Here is a 26,772-nt window from a genome sequence, read left to right as displayed (position 1 = left end):
TCTCCCAGTCCCGTTTCTATACCTTTTTTTAGGTCCTGGCCATGGTCACAGTCTAATGGAATTCAGTTAAGAGCCAAGCTATGCAATCACAGAATGAGTAAAACATTGGCAAAACAAGTTACTGAATTTGTTCAGGCTTTGCACCGTAAGAGCTGTATCGTTGTTTAAGCCCAGCTGGCAACTAAGCACCCCCCAGCTGCTCACTCACCCACCATCCCCAACTGGTGGAATGGGGAGAAGAATCAAAAACAGTTTAACAATTGAAACAAAGTAAAAATGAATACCAGTAGTAAATAATAATAATGATAACAAAAAGGATTAAAAAAAAGAAAAACAAACACAGTTGCTTACCACCCACTGACTGATGCCAGATGCCATTCCTGAACCCCGACTGGCTCCCCCTTCCTGTTAACTCCCCAGCTGATACACTGGGCCTGTCATTCGATGGTGTGAATATCCCTTTGGCCGGTTTGGGTCACTTGTCCCAGCTATGCTCCCTCACAGCTTTTTTTCATTTTTTGCACCTCCTCACTGGCAGAGCAGGAGACACAAAAAAAGTCCTTGATTTATGATAAATGCAACTTAGCAACAACCAAAAAAATCAGTGAGTTATCAACATTATTCCCACACTGAATCCAAAACACAGCACTGTACTAGGTATTGAGAAGAAAATTAACTCTATCCCCTCAGAAACCAGGACAGCCTGTGAGAAGAACATAGAAAGATCATGGAGGACAAAGCACACAGCCTTAAAAAGTCGCCTGCCGGGAAACCCATCTACAGATTAAAAGATTGCAGAAAGAAGTGAAAAAGGTGGCAGCTAGAAAGGAATTCTCCATATTGACTTCTTTTGAAACAATTCCTTTATCTACTGTGCTTGAAATCAAGCTAGTTGAGCTCCATAGAACAGCATTAGGCTCACCTCCATGGACCCCTAGATCTAAAGAGTTTGAAGTAAGTGTGCTGTGAAATTGCCAGTGTTGTAACATGGAAAGAAAAAGAATGATGCAATTAATTATGTCACTGTACATCTGATTGTAAAGGAGCCTCTAAAGCAAAGTCTTCTATAGTTTGCTTTGTAGATTCATCCATGTAATAAATACATAGGTAGACATAAGTAAATAGAATTCCTATTCTAGATGCTACTTTTATAATTTTATTGAGGACTGACTACTTTCAGAACACCACACATGACTATTGTGGAAAATAAAATAGTAATTATGTAACTTAGCACTTTTCACTTTATTTAAACTGATGCAATTTCTGCAGACAGAGTAGGTAGACAGGTATGTAGAAAGTCACTGCAAGAATCTAATATGAGCCATGTCTTAATCTTCCTCTATTGTAGGTTTTTTGGTTTCACAAAGTACAATGTTTGTAAGTCTCTCTCTAGTTCCCATGCTATCTCATACCAAAAACACCTCCCCTTTTTTACTTGTAAGTTTTAAAATACCTATATCATTCATTTATTTATTTTACACAGAGTCCTATAAATCTTTTCTTTCAGTAAAAGAAATTAATCCCATTGGGGTTTAAGAGAAAAGCAAGTTATTTCTAAAAGACTGAAAAATACCTCTGAGTTGCATTACACCTATTTCTGTAAATCATTGTTTTTAACTCCTCAGCAGGTGGCAGCAAAAAGTTATTTACAATGTCATATTAATTCTGTACTGTATTAAGTAATTTGTTCTTAAATTTCCAGTAAAAAATCCCTACTATTAGATAGTTATACCATATGGAAAAACTAATAAGAAAAATCAGCCTGTCTGTTTATTCCAGTTCTTCAGGATCACTTCAGCTGCATCTAGTGTGCTGTCCTTCTGCAAAACAAGGAACAACACTATTACTGCAAGTATGGATTTCTTAAAAAGAGTCAGTCATGATTATATCATCTCAAATCAGTATTTGGTTGTTTCAGTTGCATCCTGTAAATATCCTGTTAGCCACTTTTTCATTGACAGTTACTAGGTAGAAATCTGGACTACACAAAGAATTCAATGCTGATTCCTTGAAAATATTTATTAGATATATTTAAAAGATGTCATCTCAGCATTCATACTATCCCATTTAATGAAAGCAATACTTACATAAATTCGTGGCATTAATGCAGTGATGTAATTTGGCAGCTCTGGTTTGGAGACATGCTAGCACACTTTCCTAATCCCTGTGAGTACAGTTGGGATTTTTTAATCTCCACGCAACCATGTTATGCTGTGAACTACTTAAACATAACCCCTCCAAATTGCGTAGCTTGCCTCCACCTGGTGAGTCATAAAGGTAGCCTAACTTGAAATAATTAGTGCTGTTTATCAGCCACGTGTACAACCAGTAAGTTTCATCCTGGTTGTTACTGGCTCAGTTTATATCACAGACTTCACACCTCATCAAAAGAAGTAAGTAACAAAAGGAAAAAAAAAAGCCTGGTTCAGGCTAAGGCTCTCATCTTTACACAGAACAGTTCAGGGTTTGCACATGTTCCATTATGCTGGCTCTGTCACAGAACAATTGGGAAACATCTTAGAGCTTTGGGCTTATCAAAGTTTATGTACCTGTCCCCAAAGCCTTTCAGTCTTTTCAAGAACAGACGTAACAGTGGGAAGAATATGTGCAAAGAAGGTGCTCACAAAATGGCAAAAATCAGCCAATTCACAGAAAAACATGTTTTCTTTTGTAATTTGAAGCTCGTGTTAAACTCTTTATTTTCAAGCAAGCGAGCTAGATTTGAAGGTGACCACTGTTTTTGCTGTTGGACACTGAATGGGCATGGGGCACATACTCTGCTATAGAGTTTTCTCTGCTCTGGATTATAGGTATCACATTAATTGATATCTTACCTGTCTCAATAATTTTTACTGTCACCACTGGTCAAGAATGTTTTTAAAAATCAATACAGTAAATTTAAAATGGAGTACCCATCCAGTTGTTTTCTGCAGTTGCCCTTCTCAGCCATGCCACCCACACTGATGGTGTAAAGTCTCTCAGCAAAAAGACAATTGAATATACTTTGTGCTGAATTTTACACCAAGCTTTCTGTTCCTAAAAACATTCAATACAAGAGATCCCAGGAAAAATGTAACAGTCAGTCTCTTGCAGATTTCTGTACTGCATTGATTTTCAGGACGCAAGTTTACCTTAATGAAGCAAAAACGTATATATTTTTCAAACTGTTTCTTTGTCTCAGGACCACAGAATGCTGAAAGAGGAATTGCTGATAGCTTCTGAAACATAAAACAGAAATAGCATTTGCTTATTTAAATGTGTACAAAAAATCTGGTTTAAGCATGATGATTTTAGTGTTCTATTTGTAGAACTCTCCCTCCCAACACGAGGGAAAGACAAGGTTCAGTTTTGTATGCACTAGCTAGGCCTTACTAAATTCAAATTACTTTTCTTAGGCAAAATATTACAGAGGTACTTCTGTACAACTAACACGTGTGCTGAAAGAAAAATGCTGGGATGTAGCACAAACTACAGCGTACATTTTCAACATATTTAGCAATATTTTAGTCATACCATTATCAGCAACACCAAATATTTTGAATGAAACATCTCTACAACGTTATTTAATAACTACAGTTGCACTGCTCTTGCTTTCAATAGAAAAGCATTTCTAAAACTACAGTATGACTAAGATGTCTTACCTTAGATGTTATCATCCATTTGACAAATTTGTAATCATAAGGTTGTTTCTCATTTACATCAGAGAGATCCACATCTAAATTTAAAACAAGTATGTTGTAAGATTTCCTAGACTCCAATGGGAAGGCATTCATTAACAGCATTTTATTACAGTTAATACTTAAGAATGAAGATATATGTTTTTATTTTCATATATAATTTTTAAATTATACTGTAAGAGGTAAAATAGACCAACAGATCAAACCTTTCCATTCTGATCTGAGAACTTGCTTTCCATCCAGAGCAAATTCAGATATGCAGCTTGGAAGAAAGCAATACTCCAAGAAGTCCTCAAGTCTGGGCTATTGGGGGATCAGGGCTATGGAGGGTACTGAAGAGTACATTTATTGCATGGACAGCAATACTCCCTGAAAATGCAGTTTTCTCATCTGTGAAACCAGAGTACCTAAAACTTTCTGACACATGATCAAACTGTGAGATCCTGCTGTGTTTAAACATTTGTCTGAATGACAAGTCACATGTAGACCAGTTAGTGAAAAAATGTGGAACTGAAAAAACCTTCCCCTGTGGGATTTCTTCCTCTGAAGTTACCATAACCTGAATTTTCAAAAGGTTTGTAAATTGTAGTAGCATTTTACAGTGTTTAGAGATCAGAATGCTTCAAAAAGCCTTTAGGGTATGACTTCAGATTAAGAAAAACAAAGAAAGAAACAAAAAAGACCAGAAAGAGGAAAATACAAATGGTATAAACTCAAGATATTATCCAGGTGCTTGCCTCTCAAACATTTTCATAATCACAGACATTTTGAAAATAAAAATGTTTATCTACCTCCTTTAGCCTCTCTAAAAACTTGTCAAAGCTTTGCAAGACAAGAAGTTAGGATCACAAATTCTTTGCTGAAGCTCATAAAATCCACCTTACCAGCTAAGGTGAAACTGAAAATTTCAATCTCAGTTAGCACACCTGGCAACATTATCCACACATGAAATGAGAATGTAGTTTAAAATGAAATCTGCGCTTTCAGATAAATCAAATTTACTTTCCACACACTCTTTAATAAATTTTATACTGACTTAATGTAGAAACATCAACAATCATAAAGTATCCTCCATCTGGAATGACAGGCTTTAGTCCAGCCTCTTTCAGTAGCTCAGCCATCCGATCACGCTTGCTTTCCAGCTCTCGAGACAGTGAGTAAAAATAGCAGTCTGGGTCATCCATGCGCTTATAGTCTATCCAAAATGCTTGTGCCAAAGCCTCCTGGAAACATAAGGTCCAAAGTACTTGTGAACACTCAGTAAACTCACAGACACACACACACTTCCTACTGAAATCATGTGGATTTTTCTTCTGGCCCTTATTAAGCATATCAGCACACAAATTACACAAGCTACATCTGTAATCTGTTTGTTACTTTGTGCTTTGGCAACACCCAGAACACCCAATCTTTTGCTAGGCCCTATCATATACAGAAGTCAGAGTCCTTGACACAAGGGTTTACAATCTGAATTAAAGTTCAATTTAAATTTTTGATAATAATGTACCATAGAATACTACACACTAGTAGACAGAACTTTCATTTGTATTTGCTAGGAAACCACTAAGATTGTCATGTTTTATGCAAGAAGTAGTTTGTAGGCGAAAGATGAAAGAATCTGCAAGACTGTTGGGTTTTTTTAAATGTCTGGTGAGCTGATCAAATTTTTTTCCTCTTCTTATACCCCAGAATATGTATTTTGACAACTAAAAATTCATTGTTGTGATTATTGTTTTATTACAGTGAGGCCAACAGCTTTCTTACACCAGAAAACAACCTCCTCTGCCCCATCTGTACCTACCTGTAATGGAGTTGGGCAAGTATATAGTGTATTTTGGTGAACAACTTGCAAATGCTTAATCAGGTACTCAGGACCAATGGACCAACCAAGCTAAGGGAGGAAAGCGTGCATATATTATACTTACGGCAGTGGTGCTACTAAAAGGTAAAAAATCCTAAAAAATTAGCCAATGCCTCGAGTTTTTCTATTTTAAGAATTTCTTTTGATAAATAATGTTAAAAAGAGCTGGTTTACACAAAGTTTGGTATATGATACCTTTAAAAAATGTGGATTTGAGACAACAGTTATAGTTTCCCTTATCCCTATCCGTGATAGGATGCTGAGCAAACTTTTAACTCTTCATATAACAAGGGTTAGAAATCAAACTGAGCATTTATTAGGAATGTTATTTCTAATCAGTTTAGAACCTCTCCATCTCTTAAGCTCCTGTGTCAAAGCCAGTTTGGACATAAAACAAAAGCTCACTACTGAATCATATATGCTGTGGTTTAGTTTGAACACAAGTGATGAAGAAGAATTTAGTTGTCAAATAGTTAAATATTTTTTGTTTACTTTCTGATACATATTTAAAAGTCAAGATGGGAAAACTGGGAACTCAAAATATCATAATATCCATGTTTTCTCCAAGAATCTTTACTGATTTTGAACAAATTGTACTGTGGTGGTTTTTTTAGTAATTTATGCTCACAAGAGTTTATCAATTAAGAGACAAGAAGATAATTAAGACATGGGTGTTAAAGATAGGTAATTGCTCCAACTGAATGGTATTGTCACATTTTGGAGACATGGAGATTTGCCAGAAGCTTTCAGAACTCAGGTCATAAAAACAGAGGCATTTTTAGAGTAATAAATGCATTCTCTTATTTATGTAACTTAACTCATTTATATTGATTCCCCTTACCTTCCAGCCAGTTACACTGTATGTTTTCCCAGCACTTCCTATGGTTACTGTTCTTTCCCACATACCTGGCAACGTAGCTGTACATAAAATAAAATTAATTTGGTACAGGTGCACTCATATATTCCATGCAGTTTGAAGAACTACACTGTCCCTAGCTCAGAGCTGTATGTTCATTGCAGCATCTTAAGCAAACAACAAGAATATTCTAAAATGATAGCAATTGTAACAAATGAGAAAGGATATATGGGCCAGTGCTTTTTTAGCATGAAAAAAAAAAGGTACAGATTAATGAAAGGAGAAAGAAGAGACAGAAAATAAGAGGTACAGTTTGAAAACTACATATTAGCTATCCTCAGCAAAAATGCATAATTATCCATAAGAAAGATATGACCTAAGGAGTGGCTACCCATTCACCTCAGGACAGCTTATTTCTGATGCCTGATAACAGCACTATACACAGCATTAACTCAGGCACTGCAACCCACCTTACTAGAATTGTCCAGTTCAGTGTCATTGGCTGTCTCAGACATCAGAAAAAGAAAAAACTTCTAAGACTTCTAACCCAGAACCAAACAAAAGAACATCAGAAAACTAGCAAAGTAAATAAATTATGCTGTATTGTACAATTTGAACAGGCTTGAGACTGACTGACAATAGCAGTTAGCTAAAATATCTGCAAGTATTAAGGGACCCACAGAGGCCTGTCTCTGTCTTTGCAGTTGTATCTGATAGGAGACCAAAATCCTTTGTTTCTTTTCCAAGGAGATGACAGAGCAAAGGTCTCTTCCTGTAGTTTGCAAATATTTTTCTGTATACAGCTTCTGCAAAGCTCTATTTGGACTCTAACTCAATTTCAAGAGAAACAGATAAATCTAGACACACATAAGTCTGAGACTCAAAGTTAGACAAGGTTGCAATTGCAGTAGTTACCAACATGTGTCTTCACCTCATTTGTATACTAGAACCACTACCAATGAATCTGTCAGTTGCTAAATCCTCTCTCTAGCGAGACCAATGAACAAAGATTTTCCAAACTAAACCACTGAACTTCACAAGGAAGTTTTTGCAGCAGTTATCAGCATTAGACATGGTATAAGTCTTTCAGTTATTTGAAAACATGTATTGCAATTTTTTGAGCAAACTTACCAAGAAGAAAAACTGAACAGCGTGAAAGACTGATTTTCCTATTACCCTACCCATACTCAACTACTGTGTGACCTTGAAACGAAAAAGGGAGTTTGAACAGATGTGTCTTCTACCAAGCTAGGCCAAGAGTATAGGTCACTTCCTAAAGGCACCCAAACTAGCTCTCACAGACTGCAAAAAGAATTGGCTTTCAAAGCTAATGGCCTCCAGCAAGTCTGTTTTGCCTCACAGTCACAGAAATTCAACCTTGGAGATAGAATGTGACAGCATTTCAAACAGTAGCAGTAGTACAAGGGCACAGAGAAAGAAGCAGCTCCATTGCTTTTAAAAACAAGTTAAAAATCGAGAGGGAAATTTCTCCATGCCCTATGGCAACCATATATGACATCATATGACATCATATGACACCATAACCAAGTCTGACTACAATTTAAAAACTAATGAAGTGCAAACTAACACATATAATAAGCCTGTTACCTGGGATGGCACTTAGCTTGTTGAGTGGCTTGTTCAGAATCCTCAGTTATGAGGTGCAATCTCTAAATCTGTCAGTGCAACCCTAATCATTATGCAGAGGAAGTCCACGTTTTTACAGAAGTCAGATGATGAGAAATACGATGAAGTGTTCTACGCTACAGAAAACTGCTTCAGTGACAGCACAAAGACTGTACTAATTTTATGATCTGTGGCTAGCAACCACTGCTAAATTGTATCAAGGAACCACTATCAGATCCTGTAAATTGACGCAATATCCATTTTGTATCTCCCACAAAAAAAGTGTCACTGCATTGGATAGAATATGTAGAGGTTATTATGGAAACACAAGAGTTTATAAATAGTGAAGTAACACACTCATTTTTTATTGTATTTTTTTTGTAGACTTAAAAATACTAGGAAATATGAGAAACTTAAGTAAAAAAAACCCAGGTCTTGTTTCTTTCACTGAAATAATGTTACTGTTTATAGTGTTAACCCTGAAAGTTCTAGAGTATTTTTAACACTAAAGATGATGTCATGGGATCTGTTAGAGAACATGTACCTAAACCTAGTTGATTAACTTCTTAGGCTTTAATTTGCTTTTTCTTTATACAGTATTTTTACATTTTATGCTAAATTACAGAATGCCTTTTGTTCTACTGGAAATGTTTTGGTTTGAAGCATTAAGATGCTGATGACAATGGAGTTACTGAATCTTAAGAATTCGCTAGTTGTCCGTAAGATGAATAGTAACTGACTACGTTTGGCCCTGCTGCTGCTGAAAAGGGATTACCTTACACCACACACAGAGATTTTGATTCTGAAGACAGCCTTGTATGAAATGCTAAGGCCACAAAACACCTGCTAAGCCCATGTAGAAATCTTTAACTGACTTCACTTTACAACGGGGACACATCAGTTACTGTTAGGTAACTTGTCAGGATCCAGTGACTCAGATTACTGTCACATTAATGTACCCAAAACCTTTTCCTTCTTCCATGTCTGAAGGTCTTCGAGAAGGAATCACTATCAAGGCAACCACAACAGCCATGGAATTAGGTCATCCTCAAAACAGACTCAGTGTACTGCAGCTGGATGATCAGCAACTGTGCAGCTGAGTTAACAACTATTGCAAGATCATTTAGATATAATTTTCTTTCTATTCATAAGAATCTTTTTTTACAATAATGTAGCCCCCATCAATGGATAGTTTCTTTTATTGCCACTCTACAAACATGGAATTGAAGCATAGAAGAAAAGCATTCAACCAGTGGCAGAGCCAGGAAAAAAGGCAAGTCCTTTCATGTCTAATTTATACTTACGTCTTGATTTCATTGTTTAATCTCAACTATATGCCTCTGTTGCACACGACTGAAATGTACCTTCAATACAACAGTAAGTACATCAGAACAGGTAGTTCGTGCAAGATGCTACCATCAGAAACAAAACATCTGTACACATGAGAAGGAAGTTTTGGACTTTTCAAATACATCAGCAGAGCCAACTCAAGGCCAGCACACTAGAAACTTTCACAGAAATGCACAGCTGCAACATTATAGAACTGGTGTTCAAGTAAGGAAAGGACTTCAGTAACCTGCACCAGATTAAATTGTTCTGAGACAGTGGGAGTGATTACAGTAACTTCAGTGAAACTTGGATCAAGTAGAACAAGAGGATCAGGAACATAACACCACTATTTGTTTTTCTGTTTTTTTCTTGCAGTGGCGCTTTACCCCTGTAGCAACACTGCCTGAAGATTCAACAGGCTTTCATACTGCACTTGCAGTGACTTACTTCACTGAATTCAATGGCCATTATTTAACCCTGTCTCTGCACTTCAGAGGGACAGTGCTCATGCACTATCTCCACAATGACCTATATACTATTTTTTAGTTTTTATAATTAGTGGAGCAAAAATAATTGTGTTCCCTGTTGTTCATTTCCCTCACTGATTATCTCTACAAAGCTTTGAGAAGGAAGTTCTAATTCCTGTTCCTTCTACTAGCTCTTCAGCAAAGCACTGTCCAATACACATACAGTACCAGCAGCTATACTTGTCATGGCCAACAAAGTAACTGAATAGGGATGGCAAATTTATATGATCATAACTGACTTACAAGCATCACTCCCACTGGTTTCTATGGATATCTGCTCCAAAGTCACTTAAGAGCTTTGGAAATTCTATTTGGAAATTATTCTTTAAAGTACTTTTTAAAAAAGTTTTGGACTTTTTTAGTTCAGTTCTAAGGCTCTCATCCTTAGAACCTGAACACTGAAAAATACTCAAAGCTTGAATTTTGAGGTTCTTCCAGCAAGCATTATCCTTGGGAGACAAATTCACAGCATCATTCCACAACCACTTCTAAGATGCCACAAAAAATCAGTACCTATTTTAATGTGTTTATTCCCTTTATACACCAGCCATTCATACACCTCATCGCTGATGCACAGGGTGTCATGTTTAATACAGAGATCAGCTATTACTTGGAGCTCTTCTCGGGTAAACACCTGGGATACAGAAAAAGTAAGGGACAATGCATTAATCACAGGATTTAAGGCAATCTTTGAAATTAAAGTGGTGTTAAAGCAGGACTCTTACCTTGCCTATAGGGTTGTGTGGGGTATTCAGAATAATTGCTTTTGTTTTGGAATTAAATTTATTTGCAAGTTCAGCAGGATCTAAGACCCAATCAGCACTAGATGCAGAGTTTCCATCATTTTTCTAAAAAAAGAAAACACAAACCCCAAAACTACAATAAGTTTATACATTAATACATGTTGCAGCCTAAAGAGAGGTGCTCAACTTACCACCCTTAAACACTTTCATAAACATATGTGACAACCTATCCAATTTGTCTTGCTAGGAACAGGCAGGGAGGCTAAGAGCAAGGTAAACTGTTATGACAGTGGCTGTCCTCTCCTGGCCACTGACTGTCTTAAGGCCCCAGCAGGAACTGGTTTCCAGGATCTCACTGCACACCTGCTGATTATTACAGCGTGTAATGCAGAAAGCCCAGTCACAAGGTCAGGAGAGTTTACAGCCTTGCCAGACAGTAGAGCAAGTGTGTGCCTGGTTGACTGGAAAGACTGATCACCACTGGAGATTCAAGGTCTTTTCCTCCTCCTTGAACTAATGAAAATGGCCAAAGAGTTAAAAATCTGCACGACTGAGGCTTTGGAATTTATATACTACACAGCACAAGTGTCCCTGAGGTATTATGAATGGAGAAGAAGTTTGGGCCAGTGGTACAGAGAACACGGGAGCATGGCTACACTACCCTTCTGACACCTGCAATGACTGGGAGAGGGCCAGACTGAAAACACGGGTGTGAAACAGAAAATACTTGGAGGTGCCCTGTCATTCAAAACATCCCTAGAAGGTGGGCATCCAGAGGAACAGTCTCACCTAGTCCCACTATAGCCCCGGAGGTTTTGTCACTCTGTGTCATTCTGATTTCATGGTGTTCTGTGTTGGTTTAACATAGCCTGGTTTTTGGTGGGGACGGACAAAAAGCTGCTTGAAACTTCTATGTCTGGCACAGAGCCGGTTGCTGAAGGCTCTGACAATGGGCAGGTTACTAGCCTAATTAGACAAGTTGGTAACGCTTCTGTGATGACATATTTAAGAAAGGAAAAACCATGGGAAGCTCTCTTTTCTTTTCCTGAGGGGTGGTGAGGCAGCTGCCAGGACCCATCCCGGCAGGGGCTGTGCAGCTGGGGCTTTCCTGAGGCCTGGACCGCACAGCTGGGGCCCTCCGAGGACCACATGGCCAGGGCCCTTCTGAGGCCAGAGCCACTCTGGTGGTGCCGGCAGGGACCACATGGGCAGCAGCGAGAGACGTGGCGAGCAATTCCCCAATGCGGAGCCCAGATGAGATCAACCTCTCAACTACAACTTACAGACACCAACTTTCTTCCAAGTCAGAGAGAAAGGAAAAGTGAGGACACGTGAGGAAAACCAACATGGCAGCACCGTGGCCAGTGAAAAAAAGGAGAGGGAGGAGGTGCTCCAAGCACCGGAGCTGAGATTCTCCTGCAAGCCATGGTGAGGATGATAATACAACAAAGTGTTTCCCTATAATTCATGAGGTGCGTGGAGGGGTGCAGAGATCCATGCGCAGCCCGTGAAGAAGAGTACTCACGCTGGAGTGCGTGGATGCTGAAAAGCTGTAATCTAGTGAGGAACTCAAACAGGGAGAGATGACCCTTGCTTTTAGAGATAGAGGAAAAGAGCCTTCGCTTCCAAACTAGAACAGCTCATCCTTAAAAGACTAAACCTCATGAACTAAAATGACCCACGCTAGGCAGTTAAGGGAAGACTGCTTGGCCTGTGGGAAGAATTCACATTGCAGCAGGTTCAGGTGGGACTGCTGCTTGTGGAAGCTAAAACCATGCTAGAAAAGTTCACAGAGAACTATCTCCCATGGGAAGGATCCCACGGCACAGTGGAAGAAACTCTTTTCCTTAAGCATACTGAAGAAAGATTTTTAAGAAGTGAAATACTGACCAAAACCCCATGTTTTTTCCCTTGCACGGTAAGGGAAAAGAGGGAGGGACTGGGAAAGAAAGGTGTTCTGAAGATTTGCTTTGGTTCTCATTACCCTTTTTACTTTTAATTCTGTTAATAATCTTCTTTATACTGTTTAAGTTTTGAACCTGTTTTGCCTTAAAGTGGGTGGGGTTTTTTTTTCAATAATCTTTATCTCAACTCATGAAAATGAAGTTTTCAATTCCCCCTCCTCTGCTCAGCTATAGCAAAAGAAAATAAGTAGATAGTTTTTTCGTGGGTGCCTGGCACTTAGCCAGCTTCAAACCACGACACATTCCTACAATAGTCCTGCCCAAAGAGCCCTTCCCAAGCAAGGCTGCCAGTTGCACAAGGCACAGTTTGCATCCAGAACAATCCTTGCAAGCTGTGGGCATAATGCCAGCTGTACAAGTTCACAACTCGCAGCCTTTTTAACAATAAAGGAAACAGTGATTCTTGTATGTATACCAAATATGTCTACTGCACGATCAGTCCTTATTTAGCAAGCATATTTTGGAAAAGAAACTGTATTCTGTCATTCTGCTGAAGGGATCAGAAACCAAATCTTTTGAAAACCGACTGACAGAAGAATTGAACTGATATGTGATCCCCCTTCCATAATTTCCACTGAAAACTGAAGAAAGCAATTTTAATCAGCTTTCAGAATGCACAAATTAAAGCAAATAAGAAATATTGTTGCACCTTCTCCAACACTAATAAAATAATCTGTTTTGGATTATCATTGTCTCAGACTTGCACTATAGCAATCGATCTCATTTTTACATAATTTGAAATGATGAAAAACAATACAGAAAAGCATCACATAGAAGGTGTTCATCAAACTGTACTGAATATGGATGAGAAAGTTTATATAATCAGTAGTTTTTTAAAAGTTACTCACACATCTTAGTGGGATAAAAACAGGCTTTGCACCCGCCATCTTTACCATTGGCTCATAACAGTCATAAAATGGCTCTATTATTATTACCTGAAATGAAAATCATCAGTATCAGAAACAAAGAGTTTACCATGCATGATACCATCATATTTCTACATTTACCTTGGTGGTATAACTTGATAATGTTTCTGGCACTCCAGATGTAATGTTATAACATTGCAGAATATTCCTCCTTTCAGAGTATAACACAATAATGCCCTCAGGCTAAGTATGATAAGCACTACGCATTTTTGACAACATACACAGGCTGTTCTTCTATAGTTTCACATTACAACTGTTGAGTTATAATAAGAAGAATGTTTGAGTCCTACACACAGATTTGAAGGTGCAAGGTAAAGATGCAAAGATGGGAAATAGCAATGGCAAATTACTGAACCACAGCAGAGCTGCTCTAATTCTGCCCATGAAATGCCAAGATTTCCAAGTATCTAGAAATCTCAGAAGAACAGTTAAGTCCTCAAATTTTATCAGACAAAAATTCTCAGGTAAAGAAAGAGGACAAATTCAATAAAAACTGCATAAAGGCTAGACAATAGGAAAACAAAACAAACAAAAAACCCCACCAAAAACAAAGGCTAATAGAACTATTCCAAACAAAAGAGAAGTGACTATCAGAGCAATAGAAAAGCAAGATGAGAATACAATATACAAGTGAAACAAACAAAACACTGAAAGCAAAATACAAAAAGGTTTTGTCCACTATGGACAGAAATATTTCTGTAAAATGACTTTTATTATCATTGTCAAAAAGGCGGACATAGTGATGGGCTGAGTCATCACAGCTAGTACAGTAAACTAACAAGCCTTTCTGCTATTCATGCTGCTACCATGCAATGGCCCAAAACAGAGCCTGATACACAATGGTTACCCAAACACCAACAATTCTTTGTGCCACCCTTAGTTGTCTGTTGCAGACAACAGCCCACATTTTCTCAAATAAGAAATTAGTGTGTATTGTGTCACCTAACAGTAACAGCGATGAAGAAACTGCCACAGATATCCTACGTGTGGAAAAAAACGTATTTGTAAGTTGATGAATGATAGGAAGACATCCAAAGGATAGTCTCCTAATCACAGCTTCAGAAACCATAAATTAGATGTACAACTATAAAAAATCAAACTAATGGGGACAGAAAGAAGCCCCAACATTAACTTATATTTAGAAGTGGACAAGTAAGAAAAAGAGAAAGATTCTCATGTCTGCGAGTATATGTGAATACTTCTAATAATAACTTACTTCATCTCCCTCTTCAATTAGTGCCTGTATTGTACTAAAGAGAGATCCATAAGCTCCCACAGTCACCAGGATATCTGTGAGAGGATCTATCTTTCTTCCACAAACCCGCTCGTACACTTGAGACAAGGCTTTCACCAGTGATGGATGTCCCTGTTCAAAACAAAAAAAAAGTAACTGATTGGTGTGTTCCTGACAATGTATAAAGCCTGTGTTTCGACTTTTTTCCACATGTATCAAACTATTATATTGTGAAATACAAAAATATAACAGTGTTAATGGCTGTTAACAGGTATCAGGGTTTGAACTTTTGCACACTAGGAGAGTGTTTTCAATTTATTTGTATCTACTAGGAAATTATTTTTCTATCTGGTGCTTTTTAATTTCTTTTGTATTATCACATCTCGGAGTAGGTCCAGGTAGCCTATAGCAGAGCAAGGACAAGAAACAGGAGGAGAGACGGGAATACTCTGACACCAATTCACCCTCACCTCCTTCTGAGTCTCTTTCGGCTCCTTTTGTTTCCTTCCTTATCTTTCAACTAAAAGTATTTGGTGCAAGGGAGATCTTTTTATTTTATTTATATATGGCTGATAAACAGCACTTGTGATCAAAATATTTATTCATATAGTCACACCCCAAATCTCAGAGTCCCCTCCAGGGACATGGCAGTTAACATACTCTCCTCAAAATGTGCAAAGAACAAGAAAACAAACGTGCAACAAAGATCATATACAATATGGAAATAAGAAGGCAAAATTCTGTTTATTCAGGAAAACTGCAGGATTCTTACTTTAAAGATCTTTTTCTTTTGGGATACCTGGTCGAAATAGAAAACAGCTCCTTGAGAAAATGTAACTATGTAACAAAAATCCTCTCAAATATTGAACATTATACCTCAACACACAAGGCATTAAATCGTGCATCTTCTGTAAACAAAAACATTACCATAAATTAAGGCTTACAAGTCATTGCTGATTCAAATGACAGCCATTTCTTGCCATGAGCCCGTCAGCAAGACAGGAATGCTGCAGCACCCAAGCCACATCAGGCCACTCTACAGCCCTACAGTCATTGAGAGCTCCAAGTTAGCTGAGACAATGGCTCAATTATCAGATGGATCGGCATCATTCATTCTCATCCCTCCCACGTGTGCTACCACAAATACGAAGTACAAAGGTTGAAGATGGGAACATTAGTAAAAATTCCTCTTTAATTACTATCTGCAGTATAATATATCTGTCAACATTAATAATTATCATGGGAATTATCAAACCATTTAGATATAAAGAACAAAATGACAGGAATAAATACTGAATAATTGCATGTGTTAGGAAAATTATATTTATGCTTGATTTGCAAATAGTTTTAGAGAATCAGTCTGTAAATATTTCTCAGAAGGTAGACTTGACCTGGTTTCAGCTGAGATAGAGTTAATGTTCTTCTCAGTAGCTGGTAAAGTCTGTTAAAGTACAGCAGCCAGACAAGACTGCAGCCTATGTTATCTGTAACCTTTTCCACTGTGCCAAGGCTCCTCCAAAACCTTGTCTGCTTGGTGAAAAAAGACTTTTCAGATATCTTATTGTGGGTGATAAACATACTAATGCTTAGCCCAGAAGTTCACTTAATTCAGGATATCCTTTGTGTGTATCTGACATAAAATAATTGCTTTATTCTTTTATTATGTGTTTGTCTATCTCTATGTACGTATCTCACACTTGCAGAGACTCTTTGTACATAGCTAAAGGTCCCTGTTGATTTTGTAGCTTAACCTCAGACCTGCCGTGTCACCCTGGAGCTGCCCAGTGATGACTGGGTCATGTCTGGCTGTGGTTAGCATTGCTGGGTCTGACCTGTGGATTGACTCCTGGCTTGATCTCAGGTGAGCTGGGCTGCCTCAGCCAGTATCTCTGGGCATGCCTTGCTCCCTGGGGCCTGGCTGCCCAGACTTCCACTCTGCTCACTGCGAGAGCTTGTCCTTTAGGAAAGGGCTGGCCACCACTGCTCCCTGCCACCTCTAATGCATGCAGACTCTCAGAGAACAGGCAAAAAGTTATGTTGGAATATGCACACAGTGGTGCCAGAACTACCAACACAGGTGCTGGCCTACTGTGCTCTTTTGCCCCTGTTGCATAACATGGTCAGCTAGAAAAATATTAGATAGAGTCCTTAGGGTCATGTAGCAGTCCTGACATGATTCTCATTTGGGCAATACAGTTTATCACAAAACAGAATACAGACAAACCAAACAAGGAAGTGGTCATACTGAAACAGTGATAGTCCGCTGGAATACCCTGCATTGGACAATGATAAATGCCACATATTCACACCTGGCTCAAGACACAAACTCTACAAGCCAGCTTACAGAATGGGTAATGAACATATTCCAGGGGCAAAAACTTCCTGTTTTCATCCCTTCCTAGTTTCCACTGAAACTTACTAAGTTCTGTTGGTGAATCTCTTCTTGATCCTAGAGGTGCTGTCCCAAGTGGTATCAAGTATTTCTTTCTCATTCTCCCATTGTACTGTCTGATTCATGTTTACACTGACCAAAATCAGAGGTAAATGTATAACCTACACTCTTTAAACAGGATCAACTCCTCAGAGACAGTCTATCCCACATCTGCTCTACCATTTTGCTCTTGCTGAAGGATTCTGCCTTGAAGAAGCCTACACAGAGGAATTTCAATAGTAACAGATAAGGCTACTAAGACCAACTTAATTTGGGATATAACACTATGATCTACAGATAAAACTAACTTAAAGTCAATTTTTTTTCCCTGTAGCACATTTTCCACTGAACTTGGCTCCTCGAGTTCCACAATACTTACAAAGCCTCGGGTGTATTGGTTCAGTCTGTCAACTGCTGCTACCTTTGCCAGCTCTTCTTTAACATAGCTGGGAGGGGATATATCAGGAAGGCCTTGACCGAGATTAACAATTGAGGGATCTGCTGCCACTTTTGTAAATTCAACCCTGGAGGGAAAAACATCTTAAAGTTAACATACCAGATAAAATTATCTTTTAATTCATTATCATTAAAAGGCAAAAAAAAGTATTTCAGTTTGCCAAATTTACAGCTGTGGGAACGGGTTTAAGTAGAGTGCTCACGTGGAGAGCTGAGGGCTGAAATAATGGTAAGTGACCACAGGAGTCAGACAGCACCCAAGAAAAGGTTTATGTTCTGCATCTACAGAATAACTTTTCTGCCAGCAGAAGTGTGCTCAGATGTGCACATGCATACACAGTTACTCTGGATACAGGCAGAAACGGAATACCAGGCACATTAAATGTCTTAAAGGTTAAATTCAGCCATCTGAAGGTGTCATTTAAACTACCCAGTCACCTTGGAGTGCTATTTTTAAGTAATTTTAGGCAACAGACTGTTTCCAGCTGCTTATTAACTGTTCCTAGTAGCCTGCAGGATCCTTGAACAATTTTTCCTTCCTCCCTTCACAGGTCAGCTTTACATTTTACTCTTTCCTCCCTACCAAAATGTTAACAGGATTTAAAAAACAAAACAACCCTCCCCCCATCATAACCCTCCCCACATAGCATCACAGTTCTGTCAAAAATGAATACAAATTGCTAAAAATTAGCTTGAGGCTGAATAATCAAAACACCTTGTATACATGTACACACAACTAATACAACACACATAAACAACTAATGTAAGCCCAAAATAATGTTTTCACCAACTAAGAAAATTCCATATTTATCAGTGATGGCAACAGTGCTTTAAGACCAATACCTAGAAAAAGATGTATTAAAAATAATGAGCTAAATTATAAAAACAAGTATAATGGCTTTTAAAAAAAAATCTGACTTGCTTGGTAAGCACAAATCAGGTGTAATTGAAATACATTACTCAACAGAATTACCATTTAAATTTGAAAATCAGCTATACTACCACCCATGAGTTAAACTTGTCTTATGTGGTTTAATAGATGAAGAGAAGCCCAAGCCTAATACTTAGAGCTCAAAAATAACAACTAATCATACCTTTAATTGAATTTCATTCGCTGCTTCTGAACAGGTGCCAAATATATTCCAGCAGAGATAGCAACTGCCATGCATCTTATTATTGGCAATAATTATCTTCTTGAAAGAAAATACATCAGCCAAGGACATTTTTCTGAAATTTGAAGATATTTTCCTCTTACTTACCACACATTGCTATCAAGGCCTTCAATTCGTCTTGTATTTTTGTGTCTGAATGGCATTGTCTGCAAGATCAAAATATAGACAGAAGGGTTTTGTTAAGAAAGAAAATGTATGACATTGTTGGATTCTGCATGAAAAACCTCATTCATGCTTTCTCAAATATACTGTTGCTAGCTGAATTCAGTAGTTACACAAAATTATAGACATGTTCTTTCATTAAAGCTTCCATAATAGCTTGAATTCAGACTAACAAGAAAATACACAAAAACGTCCTAAATTCTCATTCATCATTATCTAAATCCACTAAACTTTTAGCAAGGATGGAGGAGGGGCATAATTTAGCTCAAAAACTTTAAAAGATGACCTTAAAAAAAAAAACCAGTGTACATACTTTCTTTTTCTTTTCTATGATACGCTAACAGCTTAAAGACTGTGCTATTTCTAGTCCAATTCCTGCTCAATCCAGTTTGGAAAGCATGCATTTGCAATGTAATTTTATTTGTTAAATTCATGCATAAGAGGAAAATAGCACAGACATTTCCTATTTTCATTCAGATTTTTAAAACTTTAAAGTATCTACCTTAGAGCACACCAAAACCACATCAGAACATATTTTTGCTGTATATTCAGACCTTCAATTAAGGTATTGGAAAACTTCTGTAAAATAGGTTTGCAATGACTACTCTATACAGAGGCAGAGAAAAACCTACTGACAACTGTGATATTTTTAAGCTAAAAATGGAAAGGAAGTTAGGAAAAAGAAAACCAAATTTATTTCTATGTGCAAACAAAAAAAGTGTAAGTTCATATCTATCTTTGCAAACTAGCTTGATACCAAAAAAAATTACATAGAAATTACATAGTCACTCAGCACCCCAGACACTCCTGTTTCTTTGAGTCAAGATACTGATTTGTAGTTACTTTAACCACTGCCAGCTGTGGTATTACTACCAGAAAGATTAAAAAACCGTATTCTAGCCACCACACTCCAAGAAAATGTCTGCATTACCATTACACTCAAGTTTCAACTTTGAGTCCATGGAAATGACTCCCATTAGACGCAGTATGCAGAAGGTCCATGTTTGCACTCAACCTGCTTATAGTTATGAAGCCACCACATACATTGTGATAGGAAGAATGGGAAGCTATAAAATTATACAGATACTTCTCTGCTCCTATGTCTTCTCAACAGATCTGATTCTGACCTCATCTGTGTGACATGAACACCAGAGGAATCAAAACCAGGACACCTCTTATTTGTCCTCAGGAAGAAAACATTTAAGATAACTAGACAGGTCAAGTCAGATTTTTTAACATAGAACAAGAGGGAGTTAAGGGAAAATCCTGACTAGGTAATCTGTATTGCATTTGTTTTAAAACACACATATTTTTTAGAAGAGTAACCCAGTTTTACAGTGGATGTCTTGGTAAACACGATTAATGTTTGGCTGTACTTTTAAAAATACAAACAACACAGTACTACTTACACTAAGACACACACACACACATCTTTTTTTACATGCTACACTACTTCTTGTAGTGGAAGGAGTAAGACTCACCTTGAATCCTGCTAATTAACAATGAGAATTCTGTATGCTGCCATGAGTAAATTTGTTCCATGGACTACTTCTTCTTAAATTGCTTCAATTTGCTAAAAGCTAAAGGCTTATCAACTGCAGGACTTTTATAATTAACTATAATATAAATCTTAACTGCACTGAGTAACCTTCCCTAGCTAAAAATGTATTGACAATAGAATAAGCCTTCGCCTTACTGTTCCATACTATATAAGTTTAAATATTCAACAATACAAGTCTTTCTATTTCTTTCTTTCTTGTGCCTTGGAACTAGTTTTAAAACAGAACAGCAGGACCTGCTTTAGTTTTCAGGTTTTCACAGATTCAGGTTACAGTGGGGTTCAGGTCAACCTCACTACTTTGGGGAAGCCAACTAATTAACTGAGATTTTAAAATGAAACCTTCAATGGCCTTCTTTTTCCCAGAAGGTCATGACAGATGTTAAAAGTTTTTTTTCTTTCAGCCCAGTTATGTCATCACCTGATAATCTCCAAGCCATTTCTAGGTGCAGGGCTAGGATTTCCATGAGTCAAAGATGGGTGTTACACAGGAGAGCTAGGTCTTCATCAAGCTCTAACTGACCTTCTGCTTTCCCTAACACTTCCTAACAAGGGAAGCACCTGATAGAAAGCCAGGTGCTGCTTGTATTTATCTTTTTGCTTAATACAGAGAAACTTGTAATGAAATTGAATGGCAATAAGTTTAATAATATTGGAAGCAAATACTCTTACATGGTACATAAATAAATTGTAGAATTCAATGTCAAAAGCTACAACTTAAGCCAACATCTTAAGAAAAATAAAAATTAAAAAAAATCAAAACACATTTGAGGACATTTAATGTGAATATCCAACTCAATTAAATAGAATAGAAATACATACAGCATATGAAAAACTGACTCAGGCAAAGCTGACCTGCAAAGTGGCTTGCACACTAAAAGAAACTTTTCATATGGACAAAATATGTTACAACTGTCCAGTATAATGATTCAAGCATCTGTTCTGAAGGATCTGGTATGTGCCTTAGTTGACCCAATTTGCTGACTAGATGAACTGGGAACACAATTTACATTCCAGTGTTCTATATGGAACGCAGAGCGTCACCTCCAGCTGCCTGCCATGTTTCAAAGCTGTTTTCTCTCAACAAAACTGGACGACTTAAAAAGAAGTTACACAATCTTATAAGCAGTTAAGATGGGAAACTGAGAAGATTCTATATATAAAATTAAGTTTGAGGTACTTATAGACCCCTTGTTATTGCAGCATCAAGAAGCAACATTACTCTCATATCATTAAAGGAAAACTGAGGTAAAAAGAAATAAATTGTCTTACCAAAAGCCTGTGATAAAGCTGAGACTGAACCTGTCTCCTGTATCTCAAGCTTCTCTCTAAAAGCTAGGCAATCTTTCTGATGTGATATGTGCTAGATGTGACTTTAAAGACTGAAAAGTATACACAAAGCAATAATCACCAAATTCTGTTACGCTAGTGTGGTTAATATTTGACTGATTCAAATATCTTATTTTGTTTTTAATAGTAAATGTTTTTATCTATAACAAGGAATAAAGAAAACACAGCTAATGCATATATATTTGCACCATTGCAAAATTAGTGCATCTCTAAAATACTGCATGAAATGGTTTTCTCTATGAAGCTGAAGGAATACTTACTGCAGAGGCTGAATGTTTGATGGATCTGGAAAGCAAATCTGTTCTTAGCTGGCATGTTCTAATGCCACGGCAACAGAAGTTTCGTGAAGCAAGAAACATGCCTGCATAATAAATAAGCGACCTGAAAAACCTTACAGATTCTAGGAATGAGTTCCTACACATCACTAAGCAATTTTAAGGTAAGATCCTCTCCTCTTCCCTCCAGTGATTTTGTTCCAATTAAGTAAGCGCTAGTAAATTACTACCTCAGCACAGCTGTAAGCATAGAGGATGATGCTCTCTAACTGACAGGGCTGCAAGATGTTTCTGAATGTCACCTCAAAGGAAGGTTTCTTTTGACAACACTGATCTTCTTTTCTTTGAATAGCAACTAAGACTAAATGAAATTCAAGCTTCAAAGTCTCTGTTAGAATTCTAGTGAAAATGTGTTTGTGTAATAAAAATTGCTATTAAACTTGCCAATATAGACAGAATAGAAAAAGAGATGAATTTTTAAGAAGTTACACATCTTTAAAACTGGTCTCCATTTCCAAGTCATTTCAAATCAGGTATGCTGAAATCAGGATAATTAAGATCACCAGTCACACTGGAGAGGGAGGCCTATGCACATTATGTAACTGCACTAAGTTTTGTCACAGTGCCTTGGCAAACATTAAATATCTCCCATGGCTGAAAACAGCTAGAAAATACATTCTCTGTAGAGTAACAGATCATTCACTGACTGGAGAAAATGTGTCCTGTTAATTAATAACTATAAAAAAAGAAGTAAGAACTGGTACTTCAGGCAACTATTTCCAGAAGATATTTTAAAACATAAATATTAGATGACATTGCCACAATGACTGGAGTGTGTTAGAAATCTGTAACTCACAAATCTAGGTCAGAAACACAGTAGCCATAGCATTATAATTATTAACTTTGTTTTCCATAGTTTACTCATTAAAGGCTATGTAACTCCTGTTCCACCCTGATTTGACTACCTGAGAAGAAGAAGAGAACAACAGAAAAATACTATTTTTATTAGAAACAAAGGAATGACATTGTCTCTTAAAATAATACCGTGCAAGCCTCGCAAACAGAAAGAAAAAAGTTAAATTAATACCACAATAAAATATTATGTTTTCATTAAGAATGCTTTTAGTCCAACAAGAAAGTGTCCTTTACACTTATTAATTAATAGAAATGGCCAAAGATGCCTCATTGAATAAGTTTTAAAAGTCTGCTGAGTTTGCCTTTCTCTTAATCCAGTGCTACAAACTCAGTCTCACTTCTGAAATTAGGGTCTTTCTCACACAGTACTGAGTTGTGGCTAACTCAATTAGACCTTCAAAAATACCCCCATAATCCCATAGGATTTAGCAATCTGCAAGTAAACAGTTGATGTTCATTTACAAGAAGAAACTCTGCTAGTCTGAGGACTAACAAAAGTAAACAACAATTAAATCTTTGACACTAATCAGCAGATACTCTGAAAGACACAGAAGAAACACATGTGTTTTTAAAAGACCTGAAAATCCAGTTTAAGTGACTTCTAATAATACCACTTAGCATATTCAAGGTTATCTTTGGGAACAACTATGCAAAATCAAAAAGATTATGAAGGTCTCTATTTCTCTCCTTGTTTAAGCTTACAAAAACTACTTGTGTAACATAATGATACTATCTTAAAACATGACCATGACAATGGTGCTATTCCCCAGGGTCAGACCAACGACAGCATTACTCTTGCAGCCCGCTGTGAACACTTGCAGTAGTTATTTAGCTGAGAGAGACAAATATGCATATCTTTGCCTGTTTCATTTTGTATTGAGAAATAGAAAAATTAAATAAAAAACTTGCAAGCCTTACATGCAAAACTAACTTGAAAGTTTTGTAAGAAAAATTATTGACTGTTGTAAATATTTCCAGCATTAGCGCCATGGTGCACGGAAAAACAGAACCATTGTTCGATACAAGGCAATCATACAAAAGTGCCCCACGGCATGAGCAGCAGCAGACCTGTATAACTGTGGCGTGGTCAATCTCTGCAAGCACCTAAAATACCTGAAGAAAAAATTATAACCACTTTTAATACCAGAGAAATGTAGAAACTGTGAAAACTTTATGAGGAACATAATGGAAAAGACTTTGCTCAACAGGCTCTGTAAGAAGGGACATTGGCATGTAACACTTCTCCCACCGTTTCTATCTTTGTGACACTTTTCCAGTGAAAACTGAACAGCATTTGTTCAGAACCAAGAGACAAGACTACTGGCCATTAAATGAAAAAGCCTCCTATAAAATACTTTTATGACTTTTTTTTATTTCTAAAAATGCCTCTTCCCTCATCTGTAACTGAGTGCCTCCACTTAAGCTACTCTAGGATGTAAAGGGAAAGGCCTCCTTAATATAACCAGATACTCTACCACACACTGATCTCAAAAAAAAAAAAAAAAAAGAAGCAAGGCCCACTCATTTTTTCCAAACACACACATTCCCACTATAATTTTATATGGCATGTTAAGACATACCACAGGCTAAAGAGAATTATTTCCTGTTACTTCTAGGATGCGCTCTCAATGATTACCCCTGTATGTGTTTTAGCACAACCAAGTATGTGTAAGGCACATCAGTGAGATGGTTTATAATGTCCTAAGCTATGTTTTTATCATTGGGATACAAAGTTTCTTCCAGATCAGTGAAGTTGCACAATGCTGGGCAGCTACAGAAGTACTGCAAACCCTGTTTCAACTCTCCAAAATTTGTCAGGTTCCTCAAACACAGAAAATGCACTGATCTTTGTGGGGGAATTAAAGGTAATATTAATTTCTTTCTTAGTCTTATTAATGTTTCTTTTTTCAATTTTGGAGCCAGACATCAACTTTTTGGCCAAGAGCCATGTCTGCTAAACTCAGAAATTAAATTAGGAATTCTTTTCATCCCATTTAATTTTCAGTGCTCTGAAGCATTCATGTAGTCAGTCCTCTTGGAATTCAGGCTTGCATATCCGTAGAGAAAACAGGAAAATTAACATGTTAGAGGAAAAGGGATAACAAATGACTACTCTTGCAGCTTTCTGTATTTTTAGGGGAGTGAGAAGCAAGCAAGGCTACCAGAAAGGTCAGTGCAGTAAATGTTTTTTTAGTGGGAATAGTAGGAAGACACATTCTGGTTGCTAATGGGGTTGAAACTCAGGTTTGGTGACTTAAACTAGACTGGAAGATACAGTTGGACTTTGTAATGGGAAGTATATGAATACATCTCTGTACTAACAATTATTTAGTTCATGCTGTGCTTTATAACTGCTCCAGCACAGATACAATCTCTGAGCTGTAGGCTCTTCTGCTCCCTTCACAACTGCCCAACCTCCTGATCATACAGCACTCTGACCTTGGGATGCTGCTGAACCTCTGGGGCATTTTATGAAATGTTAAAATTTTGTAATTAGTTGATTATTCTCCTTTGAAACAAAAGGCCAAATGCTGCTGTTCCTTCATTTTTTAGTTTCAGTTATTCCATCTCTATAAAAACCATGTCACAGAGCTTCAACAACTTTTGGTTAGACCGCTTAAGCTGCTGCATTTTTTCACATAACAAATAGTCTCATTTTACAAGTGACAAACTTTACTAGAAACACTGAAAGCCTGTCTGCCACCACAACAATGTTATAATGTAAATATAATCCCTATTATGTTTGTGTTGTGCTTAGTATTTTTTGGATATGCAAACCTGGAAAATGTTACACCTTAGCTAAATGCTGTAAAGCCTTTGAAGGACTGTCTCTTACTGTCTAGAGGATGAAAGCCTTGGAGAAAGAGAAGGTGCCAGCTTACCAGTAGAGGCCTCTCCAGAACTTTTTTCCTACTATCTATAAGCAACAGATGGCTTACTGGGCCAAGAGAACTGTTGTCAAAATCACTGTACTCAGGGAAGTTGGGCAAGGGCACTAAACTTAAAACCTGCTGTATGAGAAAGATATATCATAGTAGTCAACATTTTGTCCTTTCTTCTTCCATAATCTACAAGGAATGGAAAAAACTGTGTGCGGAGAAATAAATTTTACCATATGGATTAAGGAGAGGGACGAGGTTGTGGGGTTTTCTCATACTTTTTTCCCCCTCGTAGAGCAGCTCTACCATTTTGCCACTCTGTGTTGCACTTACGCTCCCACCCTCGCGTGTCTTCAGCCTGCAGCACTTCCCGTGTGCAGCACAGAGCTGGGGAGGCCGGAAGCTGCCGGGCACCAGCACCGCCCGCCCTCACCCACAGGCCCCGCGGTCAGCGCGGGGGTTCCTCGGGCCCGGCCCGGCCGCTCCGCGAGACAACAAGCGCGGCCACCCCGAGCTCGGGCTGGGAGCCGCCTCCGCCGCAGGCGCTCGGCAGAGAGAGGCGCCGAGGGCAGCACCTCCGCCCCGGCCGGCGCCGCCACACTCACCGCCCCGACACCGCCTCCGCCGCCCGCCGCGATCGCTCCCGATGGGGAGGGGCCGGGGCCGCCCGTCCCGCCGCTCTGAGGGGCGGAGAGCGCCCATCCCTCCTGTTCCCCCAGTCCCGAGGCCCAGAGAGCGCCCGTCCCTCCTGTCCCGCTGCTCTGAGGGGCGGAGAGCGCCCATCCCTCCTGTTCCCCCAGTCCCGAGGCCCGGAGAGCGCCCGTCCCGCCG

General features: G+C 38.2%; 1 protein-coding gene across 10 annotated transcripts; it reads right to left on the bottom strand.

Annotated features, from left to right (window-relative positions):
- Positions 1 to 1,223: 1,223 nt before the first annotated feature.
- KYAT3 (kynurenine aminotransferase 3) lies at positions 1,224 to 26,739 on the bottom strand. Of its 10 annotated transcripts, none has more exons than XM_048312871.1 (15): positions 26,547 to 26,739; positions 22,133 to 22,233; positions 18,890 to 18,948; positions 17,554 to 17,698; positions 14,726 to 14,875; positions 13,432 to 13,518; positions 10,602 to 10,724; positions 10,390 to 10,510; positions 6,380 to 6,456; positions 5,479 to 5,568; positions 4,714 to 4,900; positions 3,642 to 3,715; positions 3,132 to 3,218; positions 2,088 to 2,164; positions 1,224 to 1,820 (listed from the first exon to the last, which is right to left on the bottom strand). In XM_048312871.1, exons 1-14 carry the CDS (start codon positions 26,722 to 26,724, stop codon positions 2,102 to 2,104), a joined length of 1,542 nt encoding a protein of 513 aa, XP_048168828.1. In that variant the 5' UTR covers positions 26,725 to 26,739; the 3' UTR covers positions 1,224 to 1,820; positions 2,088 to 2,101. The 10 variants fall into 10 exon arrangements, with proteins under 10 accessions (XP_048168828.1, XP_048168829.1, XP_048168830.1 ...); XM_048312872.1 differs by lacking the exon at positions 2,088 to 2,164 and adding an exon at positions 23,981 to 24,175 and having other exon boundaries at positions 26,547 to 26,563; XM_048312873.1 differs by lacking the exons at positions 2,088 to 2,164; positions 26,547 to 26,739 and adding exons at positions 23,981 to 24,175; positions 26,275 to 26,492.
- Positions 26,740 to 26,772: the final 33 nt, after the last annotated feature.

This window comes from Corvus hawaiiensis, chromosome 9 (genome assembly GCF_020740725.1).
Source record: "Corvus hawaiiensis isolate bCorHaw1 chromosome 9, bCorHaw1.pri.cur, whole genome shotgun sequence".
NCBI lineage: Eukaryota > Metazoa > Chordata > Aves > Passeriformes > Corvidae > Corvus > Corvus hawaiiensis.
This window is presented reverse-complemented; position numbering and strand designations above follow the sequence as displayed.